This window comes from Chamaea fasciata, unplaced genomic scaffold (genome assembly GCF_029207755.1).
Source record: "Chamaea fasciata isolate MVZ Bird 193981 ecotype frontalis unplaced genomic scaffold, bChaFas1.0.hap1 SCAF_3, whole genome shotgun sequence".
NCBI lineage: Eukaryota > Metazoa > Chordata > Aves > Passeriformes > Sylviidae > Chamaea > Chamaea fasciata.
The window spans coordinates 74,671,970-74,684,058 of NW_027094088.1; the positions used below are offsets into that span (position 1 = coordinate 74,671,970).

Here is a 12,089-nt window from a genome sequence, read left to right on the forward strand (position 1 = left end):
AAGTCCTGCCTACATAAAGGCATGCTTGGTGCACAGAGGAGAGATGGTGTTATCAACTTGAGTCAGTGTGCCAGGCAAAGACTGTGCAGCTGCAGCTCTACTGGAGGCAATGAAGGTGAGAAAGCTCATCAAAAGAAAAAAAAAAAAAAAGCCCCCCAACAAACTAAAACCCAACCATAAAACATTCTAAACTGATAAATATGGAAAAGGAAAGATGATGTTCCACCAGTACACTGCCCAACGGGAGACAGAAATGATAATAAAGTTACCTTCCTGTAATCAGACCCTTAAAAGTTAAAAGATGGTTTTGATTAGAAAGTGCTGCTCACTGGACAAAGTCAAACCTGTTCCCATCCAGCAGGCACAGGCTACTGCAGCAGCACATTCCACATGTGGCATTAGCAGGAGCATCAGCAGCAAATTGATAGGTCTGCTCAGGCAGCACAGTGGCAGGGAGATGATCAGTAGGTAAGGCAGAGAAGTGCAGATTATCCATATATCAGAAATAGAGGAAGATTTAATTACATGCTTGGTTAATATTTACAAACATTGACATTTTTGTTCAATATGTAAATAAAACACAGAGATAAGAGACAGGGGCTGCAGTAGCCAAGCAAAGCCAAAATATACCAGGTTAGAGTATTTGCTGTGAGCTGGCATATGCCTGGAGAGTGGAATGGAGACACACTATATAAACTGAAAGAATAAATAAATAAATATTGACATTGTTCTACACCTGTTTAGCCTCTGGAGACCAGTGATTTGTGGGACCATATGTTGGACAAAATGAGACTGTTCATTGATAATTGTAAATGTGGTGACCCCTTGCAAACTGGATATTAAAAATATTAAGTAAATGGCACATTTTAATTATACAGTAAAGAGGCTGATCTCCACCATTAAAAGACTGCAGCTGTCAGGAAGAATTGATCATATGACAGAAGGTAACATTTATTTGGTAGTAGACCTTGGTAAATGACATCCCAAAATATCTTTAGATTCTCAGACAAACACATTCACTTCAGACTTGAGTTTAACCATGAGGCTTCATTTTCTTTGCCTTTCAGCTGAGACAATTTTTATCTGTTCCTCATACCCTATAGGGCTTGTTTGTTTCTTATTTTTGTTTTAATCTCTTTTGAAGTATTTAAATTTCAAATGAAGTATTATTAAATGAGAAACTGTAAACGGTGGAGTTCGGAATTGGAAGTCAACACATTTGTTATTCTTTTTGCCAAAGGTACTGAGTAAGTTGCATAATTAGCACAGTATTATATCATCTTTGTCAACATAAACAGAGCTTTTTTATTGTCTTTGAAAGTGCCACTGGTGAACAATTGAATGTGCAGACTCCAAAGAGCAGCAGCCCAGGGAGAGCTGAGAGCATCCACAACGCCTGACGAATTTGCATAAGGAAATGAAGAAGACACGTAGCAAATAGTCACCAGCAGAAATGCACAGTGCTCTCATGGATCTGCTTCTACGTCTGAGGCCAAGGAGAGAAACCGCACACTGGCTTTGTAACTTCCTGCCGGCCTACCATGATCCAACTTTAAGACAAATGTGTGATGGTAAAGCAGCAGCCCAAGTGGATTGATTCTTCTCACTGACCCGGAGAAACCCTTCTATACGCAGGGTTTGATGTTTTCACCCTCCACTTCTGGTTCTGTGAAGCGCAAGGAACGTGTCACATTGTGCCGATCCTGTGGTGAGGCACTTGCAGAGTCTGAAGGTTGGGGCACGTGAAATAAGGAGCTGGAAGAAAGCAGGCTGCTATTCCATTGGAAGCGAAGGGGAGCGTAGGCCCATAGAATACTTCTTCCTTCCCCTCCTTGCTTACATCCAGCACCTGCATGGCAAAGCATACAAAGTATTTTTGGGAGAAAAACCAATAACCTTTTCACAGAAGAAAGCTGAAGCAAATTTGCTGGCACCCACCTCATTTATTTACTATTAATCCCAGCGGAAAGGTAGTTTCAGATAATTTTTAGATTACGGATCTGGTGATCCGTTTGCTGTTCTCATCACCCAACCCAAAACCTGAGTGCTCAGGCACTCAGGAGCCAACAATGACATTGGATCCTGCCTCCTGGCAGGAGAATGTGCAGCCGTGCAAGTGGGTTACTCTGCACGGAAGGGCTCCTGTTAGCACAGAGCACAAATCATTGGCCAGCTCCAAGGTATTTAGGGGGCACGGAAGCTCTATGGAAGATGGGAATGCCAAATAAATTACTGACTTGAAGTAAGTAAAGGTATTTGAAAAAAATGGAATTTTTTCTTCTCTCTCTGAGAGAGCAACCTCAGTTTTCCTCAATTGGAAGATAAAAGGGCTTGTTTTGCTGGTTAAAGCTTGGCACACTGCCAACAGCTGGGGAGGGACAGCACACAGAGCTCTGCCAAATCACTCATTATTTTCTTTTCCCTTTTATGTGGGGACTGTGTCAGGCAGGCTGCCAGTTCACCACCAGTCTGGGGATGTGGACAAACGTCCATTTAAGAAAGCAAGATCCCAGGATTATTTTTGCTTGTCGCTAAGCCGTATTTAAACCCAGGTGCAATACTGCAAAGTACCTGTTGATTACAAACGAGCCCAGTGGTGTAGCACAGCTGCTACCTCTACACTGTGCTATCACTCCATCTAAGCATTATGTGTCAGCTATATCCAAGCCGGCCTGAATGACTTTTTCCAATAAATTTTTTGGTATGGTATCCAACAACTTGCTAAAACACAATTATACTAATGACCAGAACATGTTTTTTCACTCTTTTTCTTCCATTATCTTACTCTTTACAAATTCATGCTACTAAGTGTTCAATATAAGACCATAATGTAAGCAGCTGGGCAACCTAATATACTCCTCTCTTATGCTAAGCCTAACTTCTAGTCTTAGGGGACAGTTTGAAGGTGAAATTCTAAAATCCAAAAAGTTGGAAGTAATAAGAATGCTGTTTATCAACAAAAGTACGGAAACTGAGATATAAACAAGAGTTTATGTCTTTAACTGCCCAGCTGGTCAGAAACCAGTGGCTGTGATGCAGAACTGCTTCACTCAAAAACATGCAGAAAGATAAGAATTCCTAATCGCTGTACCAATTCTATACCTGAAAGCCATGGATCTGCAGGTGAGCTGCTTTTATAAAAGACAGGAGAGCAGAAGAGTTTGCTGAACAACCTATTGCCTAGAGCAGGGAACAAAAAACTTCCATTGAAGCTTTAAAGCAGCAAGCAGTAGGGCAGGTCGCAGGCTGGCTTCACTTGGTCAATGAATAACTCGTTAACTTGGCTGCCCTTCAGAAACACAACTTGGAAAGAAAAACCCCAATATGGGCTTGAAAAATTTTTAGCCCCATCATCCATTTCTGCCACCCTTTTAATTTTGAACTTGATTGTGGAACCTGTGAATATATACACATTATTTTATTCAAACCTTGCCAAAGGAAAGACAATTCAACCCTGGTTTACTGGAATATCTCAGAGGAATTGCATCTACTGGCTCATCTGAAAATACTTTTAATCTCTACAGTATTTCCTCTCTGTTTATGCAGGTTCAGTGGCTGCATAAGAAATATCCTTAATCTCTCCACTTCACATGTACTTTCCTTTTTTAATAACTGCTGTGCAAAACTTATACTTGCAAAATTATTGGAAAAGACTTTAAAAGAAACCTAAATCGCTCACCTGGATACATGCCAAAGGCTCATTTGTCCAAATCGAATAGCCACCAACTAAATATATTCTACCATTGTGGACAGCAACTCCAGACTCATTTTGACCTAAAGCAAAGAAGGAAATAGAAACCACTTTCAGTGTTGAATTAACCCTTTTAACACTGCGTGCTGTAATGGGATGCAAACACTCCTGGCAGTACCTTGACTGTTTCAGAATTCCCAGCATGTTGGAGTGAGGGTGAGGCATGGGGGCAGTTCCTTGCTCTCTGCAGGAGCCCTGCCCAGATGAGCAATAAGCCCAGATAGGCATCAAACATGGCTGTGCAGGGGACCAACTGCTCCCTCCTTGACGTGTGTCACAGGTCACAGGCACAGTCCCCACCTGCCCCTCAGCCTCCATCAGACACGAACAACCATGCAGCCACAAAGGCTGAGTGCCCCTCACGTGCTGCCCACATCTGTTCAGCCCTGCTCCTCCAGGTACAAGTATGGTGAAAATCGCTGGAGCAGCTGCACAAGTTCATCCCCATAGCAACGGTCTCCCAACAAGTTTGGAAGTTTTGAAGGAAAAATACAGCCCTAGAAAAATCTGCACTACACAGTTCACCAGGCACATTTACTGCCAGTTGTACTGACAGAAGGAAAGGCTTAGAAAGCTTCTTGAGGCACAGGTTGTGGAAACAACCTGAAGGCAGTGGAGAGGAGGCAGCCTCACAGCATTTAGTGGGACAGGGTCAGCTTCAGAATGAGGAGGGCACTTGCGGTGCCAGGGTTTTGCAGTTTTAAATCAGATGGCATCCTTCTCAAAGGCTGCCAGTTCCTCCACATAATAAAATAATTAACTAGTGAGCAAACACACATGAAAAACTAATTTCTGTTTGTTTACCATGTGTAATTCCTTTTTGATCTACGCATCTCTCCCTAGTATCCATCAAGTACTCTGATGGCCTGACTTGGAAACCAAGCCACCCTACTGTTGGTGCTTCTCTAAGAACGTGTCACATGCCTGTCTGGCAGTGTGGTTCAGGGAGGTGATTCTGCCCCTCTACTCCCCTCTGGCGAGACCCCACCTGGAGTGCTGTGTCCAGCCCTGGGGACCTCTCTACAGGAAGGATAGTGACCTGTTGGAGCAAGTCCAGAGGAGGCCACCAAGTTGACTCAAGAGATGGAGCATCTCTCCAGTGATGAAAGGCTGAGAGAATTGGGGTCTGTTCAGCCTGCAGAACAGAATGCTTCAGTGTAACCTAATTGTGGCCTTCCACTACCACCAGAGAGCCTACCAGAAAGCTGGAGAGGGACTTTTAACAAGGGCATGTAGTGACAGGACAAGGGGCATTGGCTTCAAGCTGGAAGTGAATAGGTTTAGATTAGATATTAGGAAGTCTTCACTGTGAGGGTGGTGACACTTCCCGGAGAAGTTGTGGATGCCCAATTCCAGGATGTGCTCAAGGTTGGATGGGGCTTTGAGCAGCCTGGGTCTAGTGGGAGGTGTCCCTGCCCACGGCAGGGGGCTGGAACTAGAAGACCTTTAAGTGCCTTCCAACCCAAATCATTCTATGATTCTGTCTCTCCCTGGGATTCAAGGGGATATTACATCTGGGAATTGTACCAGGTAGAGGTGAACTTTGGCAGACTGGGTGGCAGGGACAGTGAGTTGCAGTGTTTTGCAAGTTCCAGCTGTGACAATTCTTCCCAGTAAGAAGAACTTTACAGATCCTGTAGTTAACTAAGTGCTTAATTAATTTCTGACTTGATGGAATTCCAACAAGGACACATCCTTTTGGGTAATTTATTAAGATACTGTTTAGAAATAAGTGAGAATTAACAGATTTCAGTGAAAGCTTTGCCCTATAATGCCAGCAGAAACCACTACAAAATGATGTCACATGCTAAAGACACATCAGTCTCTTGTACACCCAAACAGGGAGCCACACCAATACCACAGGCAAGCTTTTTGAGAATTAGAAAACAGTACTGGTAATATTATGACAAATTATTTTTGACTGCTTAATTAAATGAAAAGTATCTGCACCTTCTTCAAATTTTAATGTACAATGTGCTAAAACAAATGTTTTGTACACCACTGAGTGACAGAACTGTAATGCAAAATGTCTTCTTGGCTAACAGTGGTCCCTAAATTGGAAGCATTTGTAGCAAAGTCATGGAGCTCCACATACTAAAGGCTTCTAAAGGAAAAAGATGTTTCAGTCCAACAGTGGTGAGTTCCCCTTTTGTACTGTGCTCACCTGTCAGCATGTTGAAGCTGCAGCGGGTCCACTGGTCGGTGTCTATGCTGTAGGAGTCTATGTGACGCACCAGAATCCGGTCGTTGTTGTAGTCGAGGTCATTCCCGCCCAACACGTACAGTTTCCTCTGGACAGCGGCCATGGAGTGATACACTCTCCTCTGCAGCATTGGGCTACGGCTTAGCCACTTATTCTGGGAAGAGAGAGACCTTGTCTAAGCGCTGCTCAAAGACACACCTATAGTGCTAGTGCGATGAACAGCAGCACAGTACTGGTTTCTTCTTACCCTCGGTCAGGAATCACAAGTGCATACACTGGTTCTGTCCATATGCTAGACTTGTGTGTTGGTTGTAGCACTGAATAAGGATAGTAGAGTTTCAACACATGGTTTATAGTCCTCACATTTAAGTTCATTAATTAAATGGCATTTCTTGCTCTATTTTTTTTGTCTATCTCATCAGGTTTCAAAGGTTTTGTTGTTTTTTTTTTTTCTTTGTAACTCAGCAGCAAATTCTCCTTAAACCAGACTATTAAAAGTCTCCTTTTTATATGGGACTAAAATTATCTGTACCAATGAGCTCTGTTATGAGAGAAGAGAGATTCTTCCGCCTTTCGTTATTCAAAAGCTTATTTGATCTTATCCTTGGGGAATAAAGCAACAGGAAAAATAATTTCCTAAAGGATCTTCTCAAATGATTCATTTGGTTTAATGTCAACCCTTTATTTGTGGCAACTTATAAACTTACAACCTTTTGCATATTTTTCTTACTCATTAACGATATTCAAGAATTTTTAACCGTTTAGGGGAGAGGCAGGAAGACATGGGAGACAAGGGATTAAAGCAGAGTATTTTATACCTGAGAAAACAATTGCTCCTGCTATGCCTACCAAATCAAACAACCTGGCAACGGATAAGATTAAATTAAGTGGAGGAAGTTCAAAATCTGTGAGGAAATTTTTTGTGGTACATGTGCAGCAACTCCAGAGCCTCTAAGCCTTCTGCCTTTTAACCTCCACAATATATAGCTATACATTTCAATGTGTAATAGTTGAATATTAGGCATTAATGTTTGCATTAGTAGTCCAGTCTCTTAACACCAGACTATAGACACCATCTGCTTTGCAAAGCCTGCCTGCATCCCCTGATTATATCTTTAGCTTCCTCCACTGCAGTGCCTGCCAGGTGAGCCTCAAAGCACTGCAAAGGCAGCGAAACAGAGGGGCCTGGCAGGGTCATTTCTAATAAGGCGGTGTGTGAATACTAATCAGTGGTGGGGAAGCAGAGGTCAGCCCAGCCGGCTTGTTGGCAGGTAGCTGTGTGCTCGGTGGCAGATGGCAGGCATTATCGACTCGCCACAAAGGCCTCGCACAGGAGCCGGCGCTGGGGCTCCCTGATAGAGCTATTGAGATTCCGTGCGAGATGCAAGCAGATGTGATGGTTTCCAGTACCCACCGTAAACAATATGCCAGCAGAATTTTTAAAAAGAGCCTGTGTGTACAAACACGAAGCAGACATCGTTTGAAGAATGCAAGTGCACAATTGCTCTGTAACTCTTTGCACGCCAGGCCAGGTTCCTCGCCATCAGCACAGCGCGCTGAGGCCGCCCCAGCACCAGGATTTTGGGGTGCTACTTTCACATCAGCAAGGAAAGAATCCAAGGGAAAGGTACACAACAGAGACATGGTATCCAAATACGTGTCCCCCTCACAAGCAAAGTAAGATTGCTGCCTGTAATTGCTACTTGGATTTGGGACAGTCAGCATTTGCAGTCAGTGATAAAACTGCACCTGGAAAAGAACGAGGCAGGTGTGTCATCTCTTGCTTTCTGCTTCAGGCCTCGTATGAGGTATGCTTTAAAAAGTCAGTGGGAACCACACAGGAGTATCTCCTGGCACAATTTTGTTCCAAATACAGCAATCAAAGCCCCTATCCTACAATCAGAAAAGTCAATACTTTTCCACGTGGGTGTAAATCAGGCAATGCAACTCTGATTGCAAGCTTAGGACTTCTAATTCCTAATACAAGCAAGAGGGCATAACCATGCCCTAACCCTCTGAAATGGTTACTGAGCCGTGCTAACCTAATCAAAACACATACATAATGTATGAAATAATCCCTAAAAGATATTTTAGGTGCTTGGGTAATGAAATGATAGGCACCCTTGCAGTCAGCAGAGTAAGTCACAGCCAGGTAGTACAGTTCTCAAAGTATTCAGGAAACAAAAGGCCCTGAATGTGCAATTCAAAACAGAAATGCCAATGACAAGGAGCAGTTTTGGAATGCTGACTTTGAGTATACATTGCCAAGGGGGATTACAAAAAAAAAAAAAAAAAAAAAAAAAAAAAAAAAAACCCTGATAAATATAGGGGGTTTAAAGCACGTTTCTGTATTTAATCTAAGATGTTTCTAATTCCTACAGGCTTAAAAAACATAGTAAGTTGTCAGGGTCTCCATTACTCTGTTAAACTCACACAACAGTACAAAGTGAATTTAAAACACCATCAATTCAAATGGTCAGCACTTTTAGCCTTACAAAATCTTTGTATGTATTTGCCAAGAGATCTGTTCGAAGCAAAACAAAACATATATAACACAGATACTCACCTGCTTAGGATCATAGACCATGAGTCTATTTTGATATTGTGCAGTATTTGTTACTCCTCCTATAAAAGAGTTTATACAGGTTACATTTTTTCACATAAGCAAAGCCAGGACCAAGATCAGGTACAACAAAATGACCAATTCTAGAGTTCATTTGCAGATAATAATTACATTACATACCACCACTTCTGCTTACATTCCACTGCACTTCTCTTATCTGGTTACAAGGGAAAAAGCAGCCCCATTTGTCAAACATACAGCAACACAGAGGAGGATCAATAAACACCTCCCCCCCTACACTAACTTTGTAGACCTAATTCTATGGGCCAAAATTAAGTTAAAAATTAATCTGTTTATGCATAACTGTGCATTCAGCCTTCATCAAGACACAAAAATAAAACCCATTCCTGTTCCTAGGAACATACTGTGTGTGACATGGTCTAAAAGAGGAGGTGGGCTTGCATCAATGAGAAGGAAGAGGTCAGAGAGAAGCACTGCCTTACCAGGAGCATGACAGGGGATACCATTGCCAGTTAGAAAGCACAGTTCAAGCCTGTGCAACTGCAATTATCTATACATTTGAAAGAAATTCTGTACTTAGTTGTATTATAGAGAGAACATCTCCTCATTTAGTTGGAAAGTTAGGTTGGAAGGTTCCTCCGCAGTGACCAGAAAGAGCCCTACCATTTACTTATCAATAGTGATCAGGAAAGCGTGGTGTAAAGCACCTCAGAGAAGTTCAGAAGAGAGTCTGACCCAAGTAGATGCTGCAAACCAGCTGTTTACCTCAACACAGTAAAGAGGCATTTAATGCCCAATCATCCTCTTCTTGTTTTGTTTTAAATGGAAAATTTCACTAAGTAGACATGGAAAACTTCTTCAGTCTGTAATCTTACCTGTGCAAACATGTTTTTGAATGTGCTCAAGCCTTCTGGGGACATGCTGTCACTGCAGCACTGCCACAGTTCCCAGTCCCCCTCTGTCACAACGCTGGGCCCATGGGAAGATGGAATCAGAAATAATGCCTGCAAGCTGCACCTCACCTACATCCTGCCACAAGGTCTGGGCAGAACTGGGGCATGTCAGTGGCCACATACCAGTGACACCCATACTGACAGACAAACTATTTATATTACAGTTTTAATGGCATGTACCAACAATGGACAATCCACAGCAACGACAGGAAAGATTTTCGTCTTACTGCATTTCATTTTGTTGACACTTCTCTTTTTGTGAGGGCATACCCTGTTTCAGCCAGGAAAGCAGCACAGTGACTTACATTCCTGCTGGCTGAGCTATGGCCCAGTGCCACTAAGGTTGTTTTTTTCCCCTTTTTATCCCCAAATTCTGTACTGGGGAAATCCTCATTTTGCCAGCCTCCAGCTAGGCTGAGGGCAGCATTTTGGTTCAGAGCCACATTGTGATTTTGAAGCAATTCTTTCACCTCCCCCATGTAATTTTAGGCTGTAGGTTGGGACTGGTGTGCATTCAAGTTAAACCAGAAGCTCTGCTCCAGACATGCACCAGCTGTGCTCCAGTTCCTAATGGCAGCATAAGGGTGTGAAACAATAACTGGTCTTCTGGCTTTGGACCATCTGAGTACTGGGAACATTTGAGCTAGAGGACCAGAACAAACCCAGTCCAAAGTAAAAAATGTGAAGGGTACATGGAGTAGAGAGAACTTGGTGCCAAGGTTTTACCTGCTGATCTGCTCCTACTGGGCTGAGCTACTTGCTGACATAAAAGTACCCTCTGATCATTCAAAAAAAACTTGAGTGGGGCCAGGAATCGATAGCAGAAACTACAGATGTATCTATTTTAGAGTCTTTTCTTCCACTGCAGCAGCAAGGAGGAATGATGCTGTTACTTGGGTGCATCTCTGCAAGCACCAGCCTGTACTGGCATCTACACAGGGACAGCAGCCCAAACTCCCAGCTCAGAGATCCTCAAAGGCTAAGGGATAGCTGGGATGACATGCAGTCTCTCCAAACTGTTTCCATCACACTACACCACACCCTGCCCACCACAGCACATGTGAAGTGCACACACAAGAACAGGCACTGGAAAGCAAAGACTGTTCCTGTGTCTGATCTCACAACCTGTTATTTATCTCTACACTGTTGAGAAGCCTTCACATTTTTAGTGGCCATCAGCCACACAGACAAAACAATGCTTTCTAATATCTGTTTTGCAATTTGCTTTTCTTGTTTTACATACAGTTATTTTCACTTCCAGCACACTGTCTAAAATGAGACATCAGATTAGTATTTTGAAAAATAAAAATCATACTTTTTTGGATCATTACCTCCAGACTGTTAAACTACAGGAGACGTATTTGAAACACAATGCTGGGTTGTACATTTCTATTCTGAAAAGACACCTTAATTTGGGGGGAAAGATGTGAAGGAAGAGGAGAAAGAAGAGTGTTGTATCCTCATAAAGTAATAAAATAAGCAAATAGCAAAATTATTTCCTTCTCTTCACAAAGGGCCCCTCACATCAAGTACACAGCTTACATCTTTTCCCCTGCAATATTGCTCATCTCTGGTGTTTTATCATTACATTCCCTTCACATACCGCTCTTCACTTTTAGATTAATCTGCCAAAATGAGATGCTAAGGATTTGCATACAGATTTGACTACACAAAAATAGATCTGGAATTAATAACAGTCTCTATATGTTTTAATTTCTTCTAGACTGGAGTACCCTTGCCTCCAGCAGTATTCTTGGCTTTGAAAGTCATCAAGCTGATTTGTCTGCTCTTAGGTTATGATGCCACATGCTGCTACACTGTCCCCTGCAATCAAAGTGCTCGCAGAGATAGATTCCATGCCTTCCCCTAACAAGTATATTTTATAGATTGGCAGTTTTGATCTCCCCTCCCCAGGGGGATAATCTGCATCTTAACAGGTTTCTATAGATACATCTGTCATTAAATATGCCATCTTATATCTGCATCAATTTTCAAACTCTAGTTCCTTCTAACTTTGAAGTGCTATAGCAAAACTTTAAAATTTTTTGCCAAAATTCAGATTTAACAAGTCTGCAATGTCCTCTTGAACTACTTTTTTTTTTTTTTTAATACTACAGACAGCTGGGAAAGGTCGAAAGAACAGCAATACATCTCTTAAAAATAAGAAAAGAAGGGGGAAAAGGGTTTAAATGGTACTAAAAATAATACATACTTTCTCAGAAAAGAAATGGGGTAATTCTCAGAGAATTTCTTAAACTTCTCTGTCATGTTTTCTATGAGGAAAGGAGAGGATAGAGAGGCATCATAACGAGAGACAGTTAAAAATACAAACTATGCTATTAAATTTGATGTCAAGCAATAACAGCTAATGTGGTAGTAACCCAACAGTTAGAGAAAGAGAGAAAAAGAAGTCTGTCTGGTTTAATGACAGAAAATTTACAGTTTGGTCACCATTTGCTGTTTTTATAAACAGAGTGATGATTACACCACGTTAACATGAGCAGCTTGCTCTGAGGACTCAGTTCCTGGGAGGCAAGGAGCACCCTCAGGACAAGACCTTCTTGCTCTTACAGACAGGAGCACACCCTCATGGAAAGG

The 12,089-nt window shown here is 42.2% G+C and overlaps 1 protein-coding gene across 4 annotated transcripts in view; it reads right to left on the minus strand.

Annotated features, from left to right (window-relative positions):
- Window positions 1-930: 930 nt before the first annotated feature.
- Window positions 931-12,089, minus strand: part of KLHL32 (kelch like family member 32) — a 121,723-nt gene continuing 110,564 nt past the window's right edge. For all 4 annotated transcript variants that reach the window (XM_066180518.1, XM_066180519.1, XM_066180517.1 and 1 more), the window contains 4 exons: window positions 8,521-8,579; window positions 5,916-6,108; window positions 3,680-3,774; window positions 931-1,849 (listed from right to left, as the gene is read on the minus strand). In XM_066180518.1, the coding sequence (XP_066036615.1) occupies window positions 1,688-1,849; window positions 3,680-3,774; window positions 5,916-6,108; window positions 8,521-8,579 (509 nt within the window). In that variant the 3' untranslated portion in view covers window positions 931-1,687. The remainder of the gene's footprint in view (window positions 1,850-3,679; window positions 3,775-5,915; window positions 6,109-8,520; window positions 8,580-12,089) is intronic.